The sequence below is a fragment of the Sebastes fasciatus genome, chromosome 1 (genome assembly GCF_043250625.1).
Source record: "Sebastes fasciatus isolate fSebFas1 chromosome 1, fSebFas1.pri, whole genome shotgun sequence".
Classification (NCBI taxonomy): Eukaryota; Metazoa; Chordata; class Actinopteri; order Perciformes; family Sebastidae; genus Sebastes; species Sebastes fasciatus.
Window position 1 is genome coordinate 27,453,773 of NC_133795.1, and position 25,160 is coordinate 27,478,932.

The 25,160-nt window shown below is 38.9% G+C and overlaps 1 protein-coding gene across 1 annotated transcript in view; it reads right to left on the reverse strand.

Annotated features, from left to right (window-relative positions):
• The window catches only part of tafa3a (TAFA chemokine like family member 3a), a 114,357-nt gene that overhangs the window by 38,038 nt on the left and 51,159 nt on the right, over positions 1 to 25,160 (reverse strand). The window contains exon 2 of the mRNA XM_074651742.1: positions 9,498 to 9,610. Within this exon, the coding sequence (XP_074507843.1) occupies positions 9,498 to 9,609 (112 nt within the window). The 5' untranslated portion in view covers position 9,610. The remainder of the gene's footprint in view (positions 1 to 9,497; positions 9,611 to 25,160) is intronic.

Here is a 25,160-nt window from a genome sequence, read left to right on the forward strand (position 1 = left end):
TAAGCTGTTGTCCCGGTCACGGTTTTCTTAAAACCTCTGATCAGATGTGAATCAACCGTAATGTAGGCGGAGTACAGATACTGAGAGTAATAATTTGGTTTATTACAAGTTACGTCTTTGCCAACATTGTGGTCAATCAGACCAACAGTTTATCCAGATTATCTAAACTATTGTCATTCTCAGCAAGATGTACTTCTACAAATGATGATTTCATAAAATGTATGCTTACAGGCCTATTTCTGTTGAGGAGGAAAACCATTTAGTGTGATGAACTATCATATATGTACCTACAGTATATCATCTACCTCATTTTGAGGTAAAACTGAGTGCATCTGAAATGTTGGTAATAATCCCTCATTTCACAAGAAAAATAGGTACTACAGGAGTGGATTTGTTGACACATGTGGCAATGCGGTTTCACTGTCATTAACATTGTGACATACAGCATTTGTGCTGCATTCATGTGGTGTCGGAATAATTAGAAATATGAGTTCCCAGCTGGTAAACTTCACGGGAATGCCCCCTTAAATCGAAAGAACTCAAAACTTGAAACGTTTTATCAACATTTAAAAAAAATTCTGCAGCATTTTCACCATTTAAATAAATAATATGCTATACATGATGACAAGTGTTTCTAATTTCCTTCTACACCATACCAGCATTGAATGGTGTGTTCAGGGATGCATGAAGCTGGGGTTGGGAGGAGAACAATATCAAGAGATGACGGTTGGGGTAGCCAGTTAGTACCAGCAACAACTTCAATCTACTTCCACCCCATTTCACCTTGGTCAGGTGATGCAGAGAAAACGTACTGCTTGAGTTTACTTCAGTGTGAACAGTCTGCTGGTAATGTCGGCATACTTAATCTAGGGATGCACCGATCGGATATCAGGCCGATACTGACTCAAAAAGGTGGATCAGGTATCAGTGACAATGGGGCCGATCTATTCTATTGAATTCTATGTTTATATACTATATACATTATATACTGATATTTGAATCTAAATTTTGACCAATTTGTCGCTGCATTAAAACATTTACACTTGTAATTCCTGTTAATTGTTGTTGCTGGTGTACAATTTATTTTAATAATAAATAACAATTCAGTAAATTTATATCTATGTATTTATTTGTTACATTTTGGTTTACAATTTAAAGAACGCAATGTTAAAGTTCAGCCTGATGTTGCCTTACACATAAAAGAATGATCCAAGTCACTTCCACACAGTGAGGCACACAGCTTATTAATTAAACACTGGTTTCGGGTCGGTACCCAAAGCAAAGGTGTAGCTATCGGGACTGAAAAAGTCGGACCGATACGTCCTTAACTCCATCCTTAATTTAGTACACAGTATGCAGTACAAACTGTACAGATTGAGTATTAGGTAGTATGTTAGTAGGCAATTTCAAACACAACCCTTGATATACTCCAAAACAGACATGGCTTATAGTCCGTGCATTAAGTCCTCACAGTCATTTTGGGCTCCCTCCGAGTAAAAATAGGACTCAGGTTGTATGAAACCAGAAGTTCCCTTTAAACTCGGCAGATGTATAAAAAGACTTTTATGTTTTTTATCACTATAACATTACTACCCACATGATAAAAAGAACAAGCTAAGGAGTGAACTTTGGTTTCCTCTAAGCATGTGAATAAAACTATTGACATTCTCTCTGCATATACACCATCTCCCTGCTCCCCTCCGCTGGCTGCACAACCACACATACACACACACAGAGAGGATACAACCAAGGCCACACACAGCCACTCATGGCTCATCTATACAGCTGCCATTCCGATGCGTATGGCCGAGGACGTTTGATGGTTTTCTAATCTCGGTAGCTGCCACCGGGAGATGGGGCGAGCTGACCCCTGTCATCCCCATAGTGCATCTCAAACAGCCCCACATCTCCATCTCAATCTCCCTCTACTCGCTATCTCCGTCTACCATTGTGTCGTCCACCTGCTCTCCAAATGTCAGGACGAATGCTCCGCAGCCGCATCCCCACACGTCCCCAGGGTGGGGGTGACCTGCTCAGTTGCCGCTTGGTATAATGTCATGCTACCCCTGGGCAAGGGTTCCACGCTGACCTGCTGTGTGGAGTGTGCAGCGGGCTGATGTATGCTACAACACAACAGCAGAGATATACTGCATTACAGGGCTCATTACAGGCCAGTAAACTGGAGGAACCAATGTACTGAAGCTCCTGATGAGAAATAATGAGGTAGAAAATGCACAGTGTGGGTCCAGTTCGCTGGGATCAAAATCTTCCCCCAAGAATATTTCCTTATCTAAAATGTTTTGTCTGAATTTGTGTTGCTGAACTGACAAATGAAGCGCTAACTGACCTGTGGAACAGCCACTAAAATCAGTGGCTTGTTTTTCAGTCAGGCTCAATTTATCTGATGGTTCCCCTTCTCTATTGTAGGGCTAGGCGATAATTCAATATGATAATTTATCGTGTATTGAGACGTCAATGGAATCGTATTGTGATAGACAATTATAGTGTTTAGTTGATAATAAGCACATACTAACTCAAATTTATCAGAAAATCTGATCAAACTCAGTTAAATCAAACTATTGTCTCAGTCTGATACTACTCTGATTTACTATGTACTTGTGTGTTAACATAGTCAGTGTATAGCTGGAAATATTTATATTCTTTCTCTCTATAATTTTAAATTGATGTTCATTTTACACTTAAGTTCTTAAATAATTATTAAATTAAGTTAAAAATCAAAATATTCAGTATCAGTACTTTTTATTTGTCAAGTATTTAATTCACACAGGGGTATAAAAATAGGTTTGACCCTATGGTTATTTCATATAGACTATCTATTCATTTAATTACTAGAAAACATTGTGATATATATCATTATGGAGATATGAAATGACCTACAGTATATCGAGATAGAAGACTTTAGGCATATCACCCAGCCGTACTCTATTGCCCTCTTTTGGTCCCTTTCTTCCTCTGGCAGTGACTGTGTCCTGATTGTTAATGTTAATAAAGAGGAAAAAGTATAAAATGAAGAGTATAAAGATAAACTTCTTTTTTCAATCATCTAGCCATTCTCCTTTTAATATTTTTTTACTGGTACACTGTGAACAAAAAATAATAATTAAAAAAAATTTCAAAACACAATAAGTAGATCTACCCCAGGCTACTCCAAGTTTGGCTGTCACAATTTATATTATTTTGAATATCTAATTTAATCTAAGCCTTTTAACACTAAAAAAAAAAGCTCTGCTGCAGCCTGGTTTCAAGACCCATCAAGCATGAAAAGCTCTCTTCACAGGCTTTTCCCCTCCAGGCTGTCACACAGAAACAATTCCAATTTATCTAGTAAGCATATTAGAATTTACAATTTTTATTAATGTAGCACATCTTAATATATCTCTTCCAAAAAAAATGATCTGACTGGGACAATGGTGAGGGGAAAAAAAAAAGAAAAAGAAAAGTTATTGTCAGGCAAAAAAATAAAAAAAAATATTTGTTGAATTCTGCCATTAATTTGGGCTCCGGAGAATCAGTTTGTTCCTAATATGAAACACTGAAAATGAAGAGGAGAAAAAAGTTAAAGCCAATTTGCAGAGAATACAAAAAAAAATCCCCTGAAGCATGAAAATCAGCTTGAGAATGAGCCATTAGAGTGCATCACGCTGTTTTTAGAAAGCCTCTACCATAAGCAAATATGGAAATATTCCACTGAATCCAAATGAGAGCCAGTGCACAGTTTCATCTTATTAATAAGGCAGCGCGGCCCCTTGTGTGCATGTGAATATAGAACGGGACCTTGATATAAACCCAACGTAAACCTCACCTCCAAAGTCATTTTGATTCCAATTCGTGTAGCAATCCACGAGCCATGTGGCTTAATGCGTTATATTTAAAAATGTAACAGAGTTTACGACCTGTAAATGAAACTGCTTAGAGCATTTTTATCTCAAAAGGGGGAGCTGCTGCCACGTTGCATCACACAGCCTCAGTGGGAGATGTGTTTTTCACGCCTGTTTTCCTCTCTACCACATTTCAGCGTTTGCCCTCGCAGGCGCTGACCAACAAAACCACTGAGAACTTGATTAATGCTTTTTAAATGAGACGGAGTGAGATACTGTTAAGAAAAAAAAGTATCCAAGTATCTAAATAGCTGAGTAATGAGGCCGCAATTTGACCTGGCCACATCATCAGTCTAAATCCTATCGACAGGACCAAAACAAATTGCACAGCCGAAGGGTACTTGTTATCACGCTCGCTCTCAATCCAGACCACTCTCCTCTCACCCCTTCCTCTCCCTCTCCACTCTTTCATGACTAGCTAATGAATGCAGATGGTGCTCTGGGGGATGCAGTGGTCTTATTACAGGGGTTCTGTGTGCGCGCTGTAGGCTCAGCGTGCTCCAGTCAGGCTATGGTGAAAGGTTCAATTGCTTTGGCGAAGCCCCCACCCCAATAAGCAGAAGGGCTAAAGAGGTTTGTTTACTGGGTCCACCTTGACTTGACCTCCGTAGCTCAGGGACAGGCTGCGTGATTACCTAAGTGTCAGCGCAGCCCGGGGAGAACGGAGCCAGGCTACTTGTGTTGGCCCCCTCTCTCCCTCCTAATAAATCACAGGAATAAGTGCACAAACCACAAGAGCGGGACAAATGCAAAACCAAAGAGAGAGCGATGTAAGCCTGAAGATTAAATTGTTCATCCAACATGTTGGCAGTCACACAAGTGGGATTTACCACTCTACTGTCAGTCTACAATCAGCAAATATATTCAGAAAACATTGAATGCATTGACTGGATTATCACATGAGAAGGTGAAAAGTAAACATGTGGTTCCCCATGAATGGTGTATAGTTGTAGTGGCCAAATGTGTGTGGACACCTGAACACCTCAAACCAAAATTATTGGTTGGCCGATAATGAATTCCAGTCCGTGTCAAAGCTGTTGGATGAAGGTTGAGGTCATCTGTGCCGACCAGTCGAGTCAACACATCCTCACTCCCAACTCGTCAAATACCGTCGCTTGGTCAGTGCCACTCGTCATCGGAGACCGACACACGGGATACCCCTCTTGCTTTTGGACGGACCAGAGACGGTGTGTCAATATATGTATTTCATGCATAGTGTCCTTTCAAAATAAACTTCCGTTTTCACAAGAAGTTAGGTTTATGCAACACAACCAGTTAGGTAGGGTTAGGAAACGGTCGTGGTAGAAGTTAACGTCACTGACTAGCGACTTAGGGGACTCACGGGACTGACAATACCGATGAGTCACGTGACTAACGACTGACGATACAAATGAGTCACGTGACTAACGAATGACGTGACAGAAGTTACTTTTAGTTTCACAAGAGACAAGAACACTGGTCTCCTGGTTGAAAGTCTTGTGTTTGTTTGACCCATCCACCACTCCTCCGGCCCGCCCTTAGCGGACTTTCACGCTATTAATATTATGTCACTTGCTCCAACCGTCGAGTAACGCCGCATATGGGTTTACATTGGAGTTAGTCGAAAGCCTGGTTTGTCACATACTGTCGCTAAAGGTTGCCTCCGTGTGTCAGTTTCCGATGCCGAGCGGCGTTGCCCAATCGGCGGTATTTGAGGAGTTGGGAGTGAGGACGGGTTGGTCAAGTTTTTCCACACTAAACTCATAAAAGCAGTTCTTCACTTTGTGCATACGGCCTTTGTCATGTTGAAACAGGAAAGGGCATTTCCAAAATTCTTATCACAAATGTAAAGCACACTATAATATAATATAATTATGAATGAAATATAATTCTATGTTGAAGCATTTCCTTTATTATGAACTACAGGGCCTAGATGAACCATGACAAACAAAAGTACACACCAGTATGTGGACGGAGGACGTTGTATTGTATTCATGAGGAAAAGGTGCTAAAGATGCTGAGCATAATATACACACACTGCATCCCACATCCATATTGCCCACTTAATTTAACAGGGTTTTGACTGACATCTCAGAATCTAAAACATTAAGTAGTAAATCTAGTAGTAGTAGTAGTCTTCCTAATTGGTAACTTTCCAAATTTGACACCAGCAGCAGCTTTCCAAAGTCATTCTGTAATTGATGTCTCTGAGCACGTCTTATACTTTGTCTTGTTGGCATTACTATAGAGTGTATACTTTATAGTAATAGTGCATAGTATGAATCAGGTCAATCCATTTAAAAAGGAACAATAACATATTATTAACACATTAACTCTAGCTCATAAAACATTCAGTTGCCTCCCATGTCCTGTAGTCTCTCCACAGGTGAATCTGAAATTAGGCTATTAAATGATTCAAATTATTCAACAGCTGGGGAAGTCAAAAATTAGGCTGACAGAGAGTTAATTCTGCTGTCACAGCTTTTTCTTCTTCTGTCTTCGACCACCTGCTTTGAATGTTAACCGCTGATTAAATGGCCGTTATCAGTTGTCACCAGGAGCATAGATTTCAGGTTGTTGGCCCTATTCTTCCTCCTAATTGGCTCAGTGGGCCGTTATCATCAATTGGTAAGCTGGATCACTGCAGGGAGGTTCAAAATTAGGTTAGGTGGTGACCTCTAGTGGCAGAAGTAATTATGACGGGAGCAAGGGAGGAGGTCGAGTGACGCAGTTCAAAGAGCGACAAGTCTGCATAGGGAGGGCGTCGGGTGCGATGGATCGGTCAAACAACCACAGAACATTCACCCAGGAGGCCGCTGTTCATGTCCAGTGTGAAACCAAAATTCAACATGTTGACTTATTTCAACTTACATACGCAAGGTAAGTTGCACCACGTAAGTAACGTATTTAACTTAAGTAAATAGTTAAATTGTGAAACTTGAGTTACGTAACAAACTTATTTAACCCAAAACATGATCTTTTCTTAAACCTAACTAACGTCTTCAATTCACAACATTAACCATGTACTGTATGTAAAACTGCAACAGTTTCACAAGGTGCGGGTAGGTGCAGTTTGCCCCATCTGTAGCATTATAATAGTAGTCATAACGGCCATTTAATGGGCTGATAACATTTGAAATGGGTGCTTCGACTTGATTTGAAACACACCTCAACAAGGCACATGCTATGATGCATTTCGTTTCATATGATGTTCATCCCTTCCCTGTGTCGTCTACTCTGTCACAGCCCTGGATTTTGATGCCCTATCAAAGTCTTTTGCTGGTCATGTTGTTGTTTTCAGCCAACGTGGAGCTGTTTCCCTCCAGCCAATGTGTGCCGTTTGTCCCCCAGTGGAATAAGGCTCATTATTTCAATGTGTAGTCACAATTTCTACCGATCCGCCCAGGGATCAGGCCATCTCTCCATTAAGGGAAATCACTATGAAAGGTCTCGTCTTCTGCCACACGCACACAGCAACACACACAGATGCATGCACACACACTCACTGTACTGGTGTTACCTTTTTCCATGTGATGCTGGACATGCATGACTGCACGAAACGCAACCTTGCAGTAAATGTGTGCTGAGAAACTGAGAAAGCTCGGCTAATTACATCAGTTTCTTTTAAAAAAGTCAGTGAGGTGAACTGTAGCCAACACATGTAACTGACCTGGCCTGTAAAGAATTGGTTGTGATGGTTTATTCAGGATGCAGTCAGTGAGATAACTTTAATCCATTGGAATCACCCTACATGTGTTATGATTAACTGATATAGAATCAGTTGTTATGATGCATTTTATCGTCTTATTGTGATGATTTATTGTTCAGTATAAAAAAAAAGTCTTTAAAAACATATAATTCAATTTTTAGGAGCTTAAAATGCTGTATCTTTCCCAGTTTGTTTTAATAAAACATTCTCTAAAAGCAGTTAACAGGAACAGGAAGAGTCGGTTTAATGACTCCACATACATTGCTCATGACTGAAGGGTTTTATTCCTGGGAAAATTAATTTATACAATAATGTAGATATGCAGGGACAATCAATGCTCTGTCTTCCCTCAATTTAAAGTCATTAAAGTCTATTCAGCGAGACATTTAAAGGATAATGTCAGTGTAAAAATTCCATAATAACCTTTCAGCATATTGTTATTCAAGTGTTCTGAGAGATAACTAGACTTCTGCACCTCCTCATGGCTCTGTTTTCAGGCTTTAGAAAATCTAGCCCGTGACGGAAGACTTTGACCAATCACAGGTCATTTCATTGAGAGAGCGTTCCTATTGGCTGTGCTCCGGTCATGTGACCGGTACTTGGTGTTCCTTCACCAGATTTCACAATGGTGTTGGCGTCTCAAACTTTCTAATTTTACAGCTAAACCGTGCACTACAAGACGATTCTGAAATCATTTGAGGCGAGAAATAGGCATTAACGTAACATGATGTTGATTAATATTTGATCAGCGCAGCCTAGTTTGACCGTTTGGTCGAAGTTTGCGAGTGATTAACAGCCAGCTCTCATAGACGGCAGCTGGACAGCAGACCTCAGATCAGTCCTTACTGCTATGTATGTGAAATCTTGCAGATGCCGTTAGGAGCACCGGAGGACACAGAGGCACATGATTTTTTTCAGGTTACCTGTTTCATGAACTACTGTCACGATATAGCGACCGTTTTATAAAAATAACTTTTTTTAATCATATTTGCTCCAATCTCGCCTACTTCAGCTTTAAGGAATCCATTGGTACCAACCGTGTCATACTAGCTCATCGCGAGGAGGCTACATTAACTCTTAAATTTTAAACAAAATTTGGCGAAGAAAAACTAACATAGCCATTTTCAAAGGGGCCCTTGACCTCTGACCTCAAGCTATGTGAATGAAAATGGGTTCTATGTGTACCCACGAGTCTCCTCTTTACAGACATGCCCACTTTATGATAATCACATGCAGTTTTGGGCAAATCATAGTCAAGTCAGCACACTGACACACTGACATCTGTTGCCTGTTGGGCTGGAGTTTGCCATGTTATGATTTGAGCATATTTTGTATGTTAAGTGAGGGTTTCTGGACAATATTTGTGTTTTGTGTTGTTAATGGATTTCCAATAATAAATATATATATATATATATATTTGCATAAAATTTTTCACACTCCAATGTTGATAAGAGTATTAAATACTTGACAAATCTCACTTCAGAGTACATTTTGAACAGATAAAAAATGTGTGATTAATTCGCGATTAAGCACGATTAACTATGGACAGTCGTGCGATTAATCGTGATTAAATATTTTAATCGACCGACAGCCGTGGTATAATTCTATCATGCATTTGTTTGATTATCTATCCAGCTGGTGTACTTGCCACAGTCTGATGCTGCTGCTGTCTGTTCTCCTAACCCTCCCAGAAGTCACATTATTTAGCAAAATACATTAAAACTGTTTTCTTCTTCTTTGACTTTTCATGGCAATGACTGTAATAGGGACAATATGAATGAATAATATTACACCAGTACTTTTCTTTAATCCTCAGCTTTACACTTGAGCTGTTAGCAGCAGCAGCCAGTAGTAGTAGACTTTGGTTGGTCTGGGCAAGATGCCCAGGAACAATAACAGTAACGGCCTACCTATGTGGCTTCTGTGTGACGATGCGCTGGTCAGTTGTCCCCACAGAGACACCATACAGACGGTCAGCAGCAGCGCCCTTCTGCACATGCTCTGTAGGTCCCTCTCCCGCATTCTGGAAAAAAAACAGAAGACAAAAAATAATCAGCGGTCAGCCGTATTTGCATCACACCAACACTCAGATGTGCAGGCAGGCTCACTTGGGTTGATGCCAACAAGCTCCCACAGCTTCGCCTTGGCAGTCAGAGGTGGTCAATTATACTCTCCTGAAATCACAAAGCTTGGATCTACAGAGCTTTAACTGGACGCCTTCGCTGTGTTGAAGATAAGCCTGCTGAGGGCCACACACAATAAGGTTCCCCATGTGGCAAAAAAAAATGACAGGAAAAGTAAATAATTACAATAGCAACACTCGTCAGCAACCGCCTTCTATTAAAGCCTGGTCCCACGCAATCACAGCAACCAGTGAATCGCTCAAGGAGTAAATCTGTGATAGGCACAGTTGTCTTGCATCAAGTTCAACTTTGATGAACTTTGATGTGCAAATTTGCTCCGTTGAAGAATATTTGGTCGTCTTGACACTGCTGACTTTGGGAGCAGAGAGCAGAGTCCAAAACGGAGGAGCTTATTAGATTTGCTACACAATCCAACTTTATTTAACCTCCTCTGGTGGAGTATAAACTGTTTCAGAGAAGAGAAATGATTTGCAGACAGGAGTTGATGATACGTCTTCTGAATAACTGTGTGAACTTATTGTCCCGTTAGCAACTGAGCAAGGAGGTTCCCAAACTTTTTCATGTCTGGCCCCCTAAATAGCATTAGCTTATGGCTGGGGCCACCTTTAAAAACCCATTGACAATGCATTTTTTGTCGACATTCAACAACATTGTGTGTGTGTGTGTGTTTAGCTATATGCTAGCAACTAAGCTAGCTAGTTAAATTTCAGGAGCAGCTTCGTGGCAGGCGCAGACCGTCAAAGGTCAACACTGACAGCTTATGACATGATGAATGATGTTTTCGAAAGATGACCATGGCAAATAAGATTCTGATATTTTATATAGTAATAATAATAATAATAATAATAATAATAATAATAATAATTAAAACAATTTTTTTTTTAAATCCTCAATTTCTCTCCACTATACTGTACAGCCCTCTTCACCTTTTTATGTCTTGTAGGGATTCACATTTTGTACACTTTCTTTTACAAAAGATAGATGTATAATGTTAGTGGAGGTAAGCCTATCTGTTTGTGCCTCTCCACCCCAACACAATGGAGGAACAAATCTGCACATCTCACTGCGGACAGGTTTCATTGTGACTTTTCCTTCAGAAGAAAATATTCCCATGAAAATGTAGTTCTATTGTATTTGGCACTGATTCTAGAAAGATATATTGAATTTTAAATGCTTCAAATAAAACTAAACTATTTATAAAAGACTACAGTTGCTTACAGTAGCTATACGTTACAAATCAGACACACTGCAGCAACCAGTGTAACTGATGTGGTTCTCCTGATCTGTTCATTGGAGACTAACCAGCTAAATTAACTCCCACTGAGTTAGAAAACTAATTTTCACCTGTACTCCCTGTAGCTCCGTACAACACCAACACATACCGCCTCCAACACCGGACCAGATGAAGTGGTAACATGATTACAAAGAAGATTTTTCACTTTGGTCGAACATATTGGGAGCTCTGTGTTTCAAATAATCAAATCCATCTCACTTTCAGGTTATTACTCAGTTTTACCTCAAATAGTGAATATACATCACCCCAAATATTCTGTCTGTTGCTGACAAAAAAAAATATTAGTTGAATTTACAGTTATCTTAACAATGAAATTCCTGCCCATGTGTAGTGATACCTATGGTACAAGAAAATGTGTTTTCATAGTTACTACCTGTTGCCATATTTTGTAGAGATCACGTCCAGATCAGATCCATGTCACATTCATATGGGAACGCATCCATGCACACAATAATGCCACTACTACTGCAAATACTGAATTTAAGCAGCAAAACCGAAAAATCTCCGTAATAATAAACATTTTTACAGTAAAAAAATTAAAGTCCCCTCAGCTCTGATGGAGCTCGGGACGGCCAGTGCTCTCATGTTACAGATGATTTGTAGCCCATAAACTTGGAATCTGTGTGTGACAGCTTAACTGTCCCCTGAAGTGTAGAAAAGTACAGAAGGTCAATTAGATCCGTTAGATCCTGACCGATCCTGTCGCTGTGTCAGGGATAATTAATAGTTATGAATAATTAATGACGTTACCACTGCTGTGCCACAGTACCTCTCTCACTTTGGAGATGCACAGATCGATCCTGCTGATGTGTGACGGCTAACAGGTATTTGATAAACTCTGAAGAGAGAATCCTACAAACAGCTGGAAGCAACAAATAAAACTCCAGATCCTATTAACGTATTGCCAAAACATGAATAATATTAAGTCGAAATTTTAAGATATCCAGTTTAATATCGCATAAGACAAAGACAAAAGCCTGAATTGATATATGTAATTTTTGCAAAAAAAAAAAAAGATTTATATCAATTAATTGACTTGAATACTTTATTAATACCCACGTCCACTTGCACTTTTTGTACCATGGCCAGTACCATTGTCAGGATCACGACACAGTGCTGGTGTATAGGCCCGTCCCGTACCATGGTACAATGCTTGTACGATGGCAACGTATCCTCATACAGCCTTCCATATGATTTCTTACGAAAAGTTATCCCTCATTTTTTGTACCTTTTCCTATGAATGTCCAGCAACATGTGACGCACATGTCAATTTCTGATCCAATCTTTTCAAAATAAAACTACTTAGTGAAGTTTTGGAAAAGGTCGTGGTTTGGGTTAAAATGATTCTGGAAGTGGTGTTACTTAAGTATGGAGGTTATATGAAGAATCAATGTTGACTTCTGGTTTCACACAGGGTACGAACACCAGTCTCCTGGGCGAAAGTCAAATTTTTTTTTGACCCATCCATCCACCCCGACCTCCTGCCTATGTGGCATGTCGCTCTTTATACTTCCTGGTTCACAATTACGTAGCGTTTGTGGGATGTATATGAATTACAGTGCATTGCTTTTTCATAGTTATAGCTACAAATGGTGTATGATAACAGCCTGAGATGGGAAGCAACATGGTAAAACTGAAAATACTATCCATTACCATCCTAATACAATTGCATTTTTTTATAAGGGATTAAACTAAACATAAAAATGACACATTAATGAAATGTTTCATGGTTTTGAGGTCCGTGCTGTTTATGGACCAATATTGGTGGTGAAATGTGGATAAAAGCCTGATGTTCAGACTTTGTCTTGTGTGCAGAAAAAGCTTATTTAACCAATATAACTATATTTTTCAAGATTGAGTGCCTTTGTGGCTTTCTCGCATGAGATTTGTTTGAGCAGCATGAGAGTGTGAGACAAAGCCTGAAAGCGGGCGCCTCACGCCAAAAGTGTGAGAGCTGGCAACCGTGTATAAACACGCTGCAATTCATAATACCAATTTAGATCTGGAGACAGCTAGAACAAATGAAGTCTGTTTACTCTCTCTGTCTCCCTCTCTCCCACTTGCTGTCATCCTGCTACCTGGGAGGTGAGTAATGCTGTTTGTGTGGTCCGTCTTAATGTGCTCAGCTCAGTAATCTTCATGTACTTTCAGTGGGCTGTTGTCCAGTAATACTCTCCATCTCCATCTGAGAGGCCTGTGAGCGGAACAAGCAATGCAATCAGCGGCTCATCTCGCTGCCAACAGAGCTGGCCTCCTCTCTCGTGAGAAAGCAGCCGCAAATCACAGCTCTGCTTTGAACTCTGTTCCAGTGCAGCCACTCAAATTAGTAAAATGCTTGGTTTCATGAAAATAGATCAACTCTTGCTTATCTGGCAGAGGCTTGCATATGAGGGAGATGTCTTTGCTGCGACTGCCTTTGTACTGACAGCCAGAGCTGGGTGAGATCTTAAATCGAGAGCCTCTAATTCTGTACAGTATCAGACAGCTGACGCAATGGAGATGTTATGAGCACGCAGACTGGAGACAAACATAGACACAGAGTCGAAAACATCACCAGTAGATTACTTAAGGGACTATTTGAAGCCTGGGGTTTAGGTTTACGATTGTTCCCATCTGGCCAGGTGTCAGGTGTTAAAGCCAAATGATCCAACTTTGAACAAAAGCGTTGGAGCCTTAGGGGTGGACCAGAGGAAAAAATGTCAACCTTGAGAGCTGACTGTGACAGGCTGAGACACCTGTCAATCAAGACAAATACACATCTATCTAAGCCTCACCATATCCTCACACAACAGTTTGTATGTTATGTTACAAAATTAAATTTTTCCTACGGATGTCCAGCAACACATGTCAATTTCTGCTTGTTACATGCAAACAGTCTTTTCAAAATAAAGTTCTGTCTTCACAGGAAACAACTTGGTTAGGTTTAGGCAACAAAACTACATAGTTAGGTTAGTAGTTTATGAAAAGATCAAAGTTTGGATTGAATAACTTTGGAAGTGGTATAAGTTAAGTACGGAAGTTATGTGACAAGTAAATCAACGTTGACTTCTGGTTGACTACGAACATCGGTCTCATGGGTAAAAATCAGTTGTTTTTTGACCCACCCATCCACCCTGAACTCCTCCCTAAGCTGTGTTTATCACTCTTTACTTCCTGGTTCATGATTACGTGGGTTAAATACACATTTTTGTAGGATTTATACGAATTCCAGTGCATTACTTTTCATATGAACAGCTACAAACGGTGTTTGAGAACAGCCTGAGCCTCAAAATATCTTCATCAAGCTTCAAGACAACCGCCAAGGCACATTCTGATTTACTAATGTAAACAAAATGTCAAATGTGTTGACTTTGTATTTATTGAGAGAAGATGGGGTTTTGCTATTGAATCCAATACAAAAAGATTTCTGATGTTAAATGTATCCTTTGGAGTTTTTGACCGCTGGTAGCACTATGGAGCAATGTTTTGAAGAATCCAAGGGCGCCCATCAAAAGCCGGTGATGTGACGTGAAGGTGGCGGAAACTTTCCAAAGAATGTAGCATTCATTGTGCCAACAAAAGCAAACATGGATGTAAACGATTTAGGTTTCAGATTCACCCAAGAATCGGCTCTGCAAATGTTTTATGAGAAAGGAAATACAATTATTAGGCCTCAAGGTTCATAGGAAGTGGACACCCATTTTGTAGACTACGGTTCAGTTTGGCATTTTGGCCGTCGCCGTCTTGTTTTTTTACAACCAGAAGTGACACGAGAGGGTGGAGCTACTGTAAGTACAACCAAACGCTGAATAAGACATTTTTAGGCAACCAAAATGTTATAATTAACTTTCATGAACTGAAAATACACTGTGAAAGAGTTAAAGTTCTAAGACGAAAACACGGACAACTCCCAGAAATGGAACCATAATTTACTAAATGAACATCATGCTGTATTGAAGAAGACTTGAAACTAGCGATTGAGACCATAAACTCATGTTTACAATGTTTACTGAGGTAATAAATCAAGTGAGAAGTCATTTTCTCATAGACTTCTATACAATCAGACTTCTTTTTGCAAGTCGCTGGATATTAGAAAAAATGCAAGTTTAAGGCACTTCTGCATTGGCTTCACTTTTCAGACACAGATGTTGGTGGATAAACGCAATGCATTTTGGTAAGAAACAGTGAATGTAAAAACACCATAAGGTAGTTTGATGAACTGCATCGTAAGCAGTGTCACACTGGCTTCAACACTTTGCCGTTGTGGTTGGCATACAGGCATTGTCTGAATATCTCTGGCTTCTGCAGAACATTATGTTACAGATCAGACACACACTGCAGCATCCAGCGTAACTGAAGTGGTTCTCCTGATCTGTTCATTGGAGACTAACCAGCTAAATTAACTCCCACAGAGTCAGAAAACTCATTTTCACCTGTACTCCCTGTTGTTTCATACAACACATATTGCCTCCAACACCAGACCAGATGAAGTGGTAACATGATTAAAAAGAAGACTTTCCACTTTGGTAGAACACATTTGGAGCTCTGTTTGAAATACACAAATACACTACTTCTCATGTGAGTCCAGCTCAACAGCTCCACCTCACTTTCAGTTATTTACTCTTAATTTCTTCCACTTCTGTTTTATCTTAAAAAGGGAAATATTAGACCCACATTAAATATTTCTGCTTCTGTAAACAATCTTAGTTTTTCTTATTTGCAGTTGTTGATAACAAGAAATGGAGAAAACTAATAAATCTGTTCTGACAGCTGAACTCCAGAAATAATTGGAATTTGAGAGCCTGTTGAAAATGAAATGTCTCGCAGTTAGTCTGTGACTGTTTTATTCCAAACAAGATTTAAATCTTCTCTAGCATCTTATAGCACAACTTGCATCTTGTGTCTGGCAGTGTTCAGGTGGCCTGTTGGAGCTGGTTAACAGGATAATTATTCCACCTGATGGATGCGGCACTGAGACCAGGTGGCTCATCAAAAGATGGTCTGATCAGGGTAAATCTATTTCGCGATAGGTTAAGGCTGATTTTTACATGCTGGAAGCACACATACACATTTAGTGGAGTGATCCGTTTCATGCAGTTTGGATACCATGTTACTTTCATTGGTTCCTCCACAGCATGCAGGCCAGCACATCTCCTCCGACCTGCACCTTTTGTGTCAATGACTACGTTTGACACTGATATTCCACTAATATTCCAGATGTGAAAATATTCCAAATTTGATAAGGGTCATGTAAACAGCATATTCAGTTTGGATATTTTAAATTAGGCCTTATTCCAAATGGAGCATTTTCCAATTAAGACATGTGGGATCACTAATATTCAGGTTTTAGGAGAAGGTGCATTGTTCACAAACCAACTAGCCTAGAGAAATGACACCCAGTAATTGGGCAAAATACAGGAAGAAAGGTATAATAGAATGGGAAAGTGAAAACGAAATTAAAGAATGGAGAGAACGTGTGGCTGCGGATGATAACACAGCTCAGTAAACACTCTTGTTTACACATATGTATTAGAGTATAATGTTATTAAACTGTTGTGAATTAACAGGATAACACATTTACTAGGAGTGTAACAATACGTTTTTACCACGATATGATACGATACGATTTCCATGGTTCCAATACGATTCAAGGATGATTTGGCTCATCTAGAGCGATACGATACGATTCAATGATTTGAAATCAATACAGTAACTGTTTTTTGCAAAAGATTCAATCAGTGTGACTGTGAAATAAATAGCTGATACTGGACAGTGCAGGTCAGGATTCCTCAAAGTTTTTCTTGTAAGGGAATCAGGGATAAATTAATTATGGATATAAACAAGTAAACAACGATTAATGGCAAATACATACAGCTTTTATTAGAAAATAATAAAAATTGATTCAGTTCTCAAGATACAAGGCAGTGCAATATTTAACAAAAAATATAATAAACCAACTTCTATTCAAGTTAAATGAACAGTGGTTTAACCTGCTGCTTCTGTCCTCATTTTCAATACAAACGGTAGATCAACAGCTGATAGTGATCAAACAGCTTGGCACATTAATCATTTCTATACAAACGCTGTTTAAATAATCTGCTTTTAGTAATCAAGTAGTCCGCCTACAGTGTTCATTTGGGGTCTTTTCATACATGAAAATATACGGAAAAACATTTTAAAACTATGTCAGACTAACATTAGTTGAATTTCTGTTTTGGTTTTACTTTACTCCCGTCGTGATAATTTGCCTCGCGGACCGTCTGCTTTCCGGCTCGTGCTGCAGAGGGCAGAGCTGGCGCATGTCTGGAGAACCGGAGTAACGTTTTACATTTCTTTACTAATAAAAGTTCTAAAAAACACTTTCATATCACGTTTGTCGTCCTTAAATACAAGGTGCAAATCCTTAGTATCGATACAATCGATTTTTGCGTTTCAAATCGATTTTAATATCGATATACTTCTCCCGTGAAGGACAACTTGCCGAGTACCTATCGATGTAGTTGGATCGTAGGAATATAAATCGATACATCGATGTAGTAGATGAATCGCTACACCCCAACAGGTTAGTTTGTGCGTAGTGAATTGGTCTACATATTCACAGAGCTATATTTTATTCATGGTAATATCTAATTACGCAAAGTTAAAGAAATGTTAAGGGAAAACTGCTTAATGATGGCACACTAAACATTTATAGTGTTACTTTGTAGATATTACAATACATTTGGCAATGATAGCAATGCCGTTATATATATAGTTTCGCAGGGGCATATTTTGAGCTCTAATGGGCTGTTTTTTTTGGGCTGGTTTTACTGTATTGGCCGTTGGGCTGGTTTTGTCACACAGACCTGGCAACCCTGGCTGTAAGCTCTTATTTCAGGATATTCTAATACTAAATAGATGCTGTATCTTGCATACCATTTGCAAATGGTGTGTTGCATAGCAACCACAGCAACATAACACTCCTTGCACCCTTTGATCTCCTGCTCTTTCTGTTATATTAGTGAGTCTCACTGCTGCTTATGGTGAAAAAAAAACCTCCTCTCTGATTACGACCTAGCGGATAGACGTAATCGACACGCAAATGTGCGCACACACACTCACACAATCTGTCACACAGCAAACTTGTCCCTGAGCACCTATTGCCCTGCAGCAGCAGTGAGTAAATGGGTCTACTAAGACAGAGGAGTGTGTTTACAGCTGATACATGACACAGAGTGGACAAGCTCGAGGTGGCTGCTGTGGTTGGAGGGCAAAACAAAAGCAATGCTGCTGTTTATGTTGGACGTTAGCGTTGTTTACCTCTTCTCTGAATATGGCACGCAGTTGGTTGTGTATACCAGCAGTCATGCTCCAGGCTGAGTCTTCGCTCAGTTACATAAACAGTTATTACACTGACATAGAAAACATGGAGTCTGCTGAAACGTAGTACATCAGCACAGTTAGGTAAAGTCTTAAGTTAATGTCCTGCTGTAACACCCCCATCATATATGGTATATTCTGCTCCATCAAATGGAAATATTCTACAGTCTTGTGAATCATCTTATACACATTTCTACAAAATTCAGCCTGATATATTCGACATCTTTGGAAAATTTCCACTAGAGTCTAAAATAAATCTCTGTGGGTTTGAACAATGTTTGGCTGCACAGCATGAGTTTATAATGACTGACCCACAAGCAATGCCACTGCTTGCTAAGAGGTTAATGAAGCAGGCTAGACATTTAAAACCACACTATTCCTCTGATGATTTACAGCAAAACTTACTGAGGGGTAAGAGCATATATGAGGTTATAGGTATAGGGATGTAACTAATGATAACTTTCATGTAGCTTATTTTGTATATTGTATATTCTTAAAATTTCAATTTTTCAATTTTTTTAATTCTATTTTATTCTAACGTTTTTATCTATTCTTTGTTATTATACTGTTTGACTTGCACCAACATAACCAAAGCAAATTCCTAGTGTAAATCTCTTACACCTGGCAATAAACACAATTCTGATTCTGATTCTGATTCTGATTATCAATTATGTAAAGATAATGTATAGCGAGCCGGTCATTGTTGTGAAATGAACCCCAACAGAGAGCCCTGAAGGGGTTTATTTCGCAACACTGACCCCTTTCGCTGCACATTATCCCGCTTATTACACGGCTTCTTACTTAAGAAATCATAATTTGACACAAAAATGGTCCTACAGAGTCCGAGATCAGAACTGCATCCATAGCAACAGTCTGTTATACATAGTAACGGTCTGTTATAAAGAAATAACGGACCGTAGAATGCTGTGATTGACCATTCAGAATCGACTATTCAACAAAGCTGTGTAATAATGCCAGTTATTGTCTTGTTTATTCAATTTAGTCTAATGTCAGTATAGTTAAAAGGAGTTAAAGGCGGTATCTTAAAATTAGGTGTGCAAAAAAATATTGAATATCGCGATAGTATGTTTTGTGATGCTGTATCGATTCTCAAAAACACTGTAATCGATTTTTAATTAACATGCAATAATTAACATGCAATAATTAACTCGGTCAATATTTTATTTCAAAGGCAAAGAAGAAGTGCTATGATGTTGGATGTTAAAGGGACTGTGATAAATGCAAATGCAGGTCCCACTGTTCTGATTGCATAAAAAAGCTAACCTTTTTTACTCAGATTTTATGCATATGGGGGTGTGTTCTTTATACTATGAAAAAAAAATTGCAATATATCGCCTTGCTTACAGTATCCCAATATATTGAATCGTAACCCCTGTATCATGATACGTATCGTATCACTGGATTCTTGCGAATACACAGCCCTACTTAAAATGTCGTCTATCTAAAACCCAAAGATATTTAATTTACAATGAGATAAAACAGAGAAAATTAACAAGTAATTACAATTCAGAGGCTATAATTTGGGAGATTTTGGAATTCCTGCTTTAAAAAATAACAATTGTCAAAATAGTTACAGATTATTTTGACTAATCGATTAATCATCTAATTGTTTCAGCTCTAGTTATAGGTATGGTTAAATGTAAGTTTAAGCCAAGAATGCAATGTATCTGAATTAATAAACTAATGAAATAATGAAGAGTTAAAGTTTCACAGTTAACACTGTAAAACTCTTTTCCTTTAAATACTGAAGCAATATAACTACACTATATTGAAGAAATAACTTTCACAATTCTCTTTCTGTGCGCTTACACCCAATGCATGAATGTAAGTAATATATAAAAGTTCACGTATTCAGCCAGTTCGTTGGCCTTGTGGTAAATTCACAACTGTTTATAAAATCAATTCCATGTCTGGAGTCAAAGGAAGGCACTTAGCAGGAAATGTGTTTACAATAAGACCAGCTAGCCTGAGGGGTGCTCAGTGTTTAGAGCAAATCATTTTATATTGAGTGGTTCATTGCACCAATGTGTGAAAACATATTACTGTATGTACTCTTTCATTTCAGTGTATGGCAGAGAAGTTCAATCCAACACTTGTATCTCAGGATAGTAATTTATTTATACATCCAATCATCTACATTCATTTAAACTGCATAGAAACAAGAAGACTGCATTTAGACATCAAACACACACTGTTTGACATCATTTTGGAGTGTTAGGACACTTAAGGGAAACTACCTTTATGAAAACTGCTTTTAAAGTCTGAAGTAAAGTAGAAGTCATGATTGTTAAAAAGTGAAAAAATGACAACCTAATATTACGTAGATCAGAGAGAGCCTGTGATGAACTGCAGCTCATTTAATGGAGGGATGAAAAAAGAAATGCTTTCTGGTGATAATAATTACTTCTTCTGCCATCCTCTCCTGCATGTGGGAAGATGTCTGTCCCCTGTTTTAAAGCGTTTTTCCTGATAATAACAATAAGGTGAAATGCAGACGTGTCTTGGAGGCAGAGACGATGCCAATCCACAACGCTGCTGGAACGACTGTTTCACAGACGGGTTGTAATGACAGGATGAGCGGGAAAGCGCACCACTTAAATCCCTAGATGAATGGATCGAGGGAACGGCCATTTCCATAAAGTGATAGAATTTGCCCCCAGTGTGTTTTTCTGCCCACAAATCCTCTGCAATCCTACAGATAAGTTGAAACAAGAAAAAAGATTTGCACATTACACAGCTGACTGCCATGGGAAAAGTCACACAACAAGTGACAGGCGAGCATCAGGCTGCCTGTCAGCGACAGCTTTAACTCAGCAGGTTACCTGACAAAATTATAACTTCTTAGGGAATAGTGCATGGCATGTAATCAAATGCACAATTAACACTGCAGCATATGGCTCAGTTGGCAGACAAATACGAGATGTTTTAAGAATGTAAATTCGACAGAGTCATACAAGGAAGGTAAAAAAACATTCTCGTGCTCATTTATGCTTTTTTTTTTGCTACAAAGTCTAAAATAAAGGTAATCAAAATGTGTTCAACTTGCATGTTCAGACTTGTTATATATATACAGAATGTATTAATCCAGTTAATCTTATTATCAACTGAACCTCATTATTTGCAGGCTTGAAGAACCACACATGCAGTCTTGCCCGCTTTAGTCCATTGACTACAAATATATAAATATAACTGTGATTACCGCCAACCATTTTCCAAATCATCCTATGTTTTTAGACCAGTGGTTAGGGTTTGAAATTAAAATTCATGGTTATCACACTGTACATTTGCTGATCAACGGTATTGAAAAAAACTGACATAAGTGAGTGTGTGTATGAGTTAAAGGTACAGACAAAATCAGTCTGGCTGCGCTGACGCACACCTACAGTATGTTATTTTTTAATAATCATAGGACATGGTGGAACTAAGTATAACCAAACGCTGAATAAGACATTTGTAGGCGACCAAAAATGTTATAATTAACTTTCATTAACTGAAAACACACTATGAAAGGGTTAAAGTTTATGACGAAAACATGGACAACTCCCAGACCGGACAACGCCGTGGTGGCGACCTGCCAATCACAAGGTAGCCACGCCCTAAAGCATACCCTGCTTTATGGTCTATTTGACTCTAAATGGGACCATCATTTACTAAATGAACATCATGTTGTATTGAATAAGTTTTGAAACTAGCGATTGACACCATAAACTCATGTTTACAATGTTTAGTGAGGTAATAAATCAAGTGAGAAGTAGGGTAATTTTCTCATAGACTTCTATACAATCAGACTTCTTTATGCAACCAGAGGAGTCGCCTCCTGCTGGCTATTAGAAAGAATGCAGGTTTAAGGCACTTCAGGATTGGCTTCACTTCTCAGACCCGAGGTTTCCCACTGCTCACAGCTGATGTTATTTTTAATTTAGTAGTTGATCTAACATGCTATAGTGCTTCTAACATATAAGCTGTCATGCTTCAGTTATACAGTATAACATATTATAGTTACATGTTTTTTTAGCAGGTTTATAAGCAATAAGTAAAGTAGTAAGTTTATGTAACACTGTAAACTGTGAAACCGTGCTATTTTCTGAGATGGTTATCACACCGTGAAAATCACATATTGTTACAACCCTACACAGTGCTTTCCTTACATTGCTTTATAGTACACAAGTTCGCAAAAGCTCTCTGAATTGATTCCTCTTATTGACAAGCCGTAATACTCCAGAGAGAAGTTCTGAATTGATAAAAATGTTGATATATGCTCATCTGAGTCGCTGATGCGCTCACAGCGAGCTTTACAATACGTGTTGAACTGTTTACAGCTGGAGAAGAAGTACTTCTGTATGTTTTGGGGTTGAAATATTAACTACTGTAAATAAAAACATGTATTCAATTCTAATCTATGTATTTACAGTAGTTATACAGAGTTACTATTCTATTAAATACACTAGTAATGTAATAAAGGTCATGGCTCTTTGTAGTCAACATGGAAATAATAAATTATTGAGGAAAGTAAGCATGATTTTATGGGTTAGTGCATTAATAATGCAGCAATTTAGAACTTCTATTTTTGTGTTATACAACCATTAAACCAAACCCACAACCTTGACAACAAGAGCGAGAAGAAGAAGTGGCACGTTGGAGTGCAAAATACATCCATTCAGTCAATATTATTTGGCAAAGATAGAGTGGCATATTCCCTCAGTTGTGTTTTTCAACCAATCAATTAAAGCTGGCCCCACTGTGCTCCAAGGGGACAACAGCAACAGCGTTGGAAGACCTATTAGTCCGCACTATTTAACAATGGCTCCTAGACATCTGGTGAACAAATTGCCTTCCATTCAGACTGTTTTTCTGACTGGGGAATTTGCGGTTAAAAATGTGTGTTATACAGATAGCAAGAGAGCAAGAAAGAAAGAGATTTCCAATTCAGCTGTACAAAAACTTGATTTTCGTAGTTACTTCTGGTTCAATAACTCGCCATAATCAAACTCTATGTGACTCGTAGAGTCCCACCGTGTCTAATACTGACACAGAAAATTGGAGTTATGAAAAGCAGCAGTACATTTAGTGGGCAGGGGTGGAGGACCGCGGCCGTGTTCCAGCATTCACCCCCCGCCGGGCTTGGTGTGGTGTTATTTTGGAAGCGGCAGAGCAGAGCAGAGGAGGCCGAGTACTTAAATCCAGAAGCCAACGTTAGGCTCAGACCTGTTGGAAAACATCCCCTCGGGTGCAGAGGCAGAGGTCATCTCAGTGTAGCTGGAGTCCTCCGACACACTTGACTAGTCCCTCTATCTCGTTCTGTCCCTCTCTATCTCTCTATCTCACTCGCTATTGTGGTTTCAGCGTGGTCTACTCGCTTCTGACTCATCCTGTGTCCTCACAGCATGTTCTGTGCCACCGGACACACGGTACAACGCGGCAGGGATCAGATAGCTGTCCTACTGCATCATCACACGGCACAGGCACGGGGAACAGAGGAAGAGTCGGCCGCAGTAGGTATAAAAGAGCGCTGCTGGCACAAGAGCACACTTTATTTTCCCATTCAGTCACATTTTATGCAAATGAAACACTAAACTGCGTTCGGCACACTGTACATCTCCATCCAAGCATCACAATAAGGGTTGGATGAAAATTCAAAAGGGAAAAATTAATTCATGACATACTGTACAGTTACATTCATATTCATAAGTCACCATTCAGTACGTTTTAATATGCTACACACAAATGAATGTGTCCTCTTTAAACGCCTTGAATAATAAAGATTCCAGAATAATGTTGATGGAAATCATTCATTGGTATTCAAACTCCTCCTATTGAGCATTTATGAACAGTTTATTAGCAATTAATAAATGGTTTACAACACTGTAATGTAGTTGTATGCAGATATAAGGACATTTTCAAGTCTTAAATGTGTTCATCAACAACTATAAATCCTGATGCGAAGTATCACAGATCATGAATGATTGACAATATATAATATGAGTTGTTATCATATAAAATGTTAATGTGAATTATTTTGAATTTATTTTAACACATTTGTTTATTAAGTATTTATTCACAAATAATTCTTCTTCTTCCCCTGATGAAGGTCACGGGATACAACAACAAAAAAAAGCTTAGGAAAGAATCTAATAAGTGGACCTTGAATTATATTTTTTTTTTCAGAGGTCAACAATGAATCTTCAAGCTCATTTCTCGTTGAACACATTTATATTAGGGCTGTCAATCGATTAAAATACTAAATCACGATCAATCGCATGACTGTCCACAGTTAATCACGATTAATTAATTAATCAATCACACATTTTTAATCAGTTCAAAATGTACCTTAAAGGAGATTTGTCAAGTATTTAATGATTCTTATCATCATGGGAGTGGACAAATATGCTTGTTTTATGCAAATGTGTGTATATCATTATTATTGGAAATCAATTAACAACACAAAACAATGACAAATATCGTCCAGAAACCCTCACAGGTACTGCATTCAGCATAAAAAGAATATGCTCAAATCATAACATGGCAAACTGCAGCCCAACAGGCAACAACAGCTGTCATTGTGTCAGTGCGCTGACTTGACTATGACTTGCCCCAAACTGCATGTGATTATCATAAAGTGGGCATGTCTGTAAAGGGGAGACTCGTGGGTACCCATAGAACCCATTTTAATTCACATATCTTGAGTTCAGAAGTCAAGGGACCCCTTTGAAAATGGTCATGCGTTCAGCGTAAGTTTGGAGCGTTATTTAACCTCCTTCCCGACAAGCTATTATGAC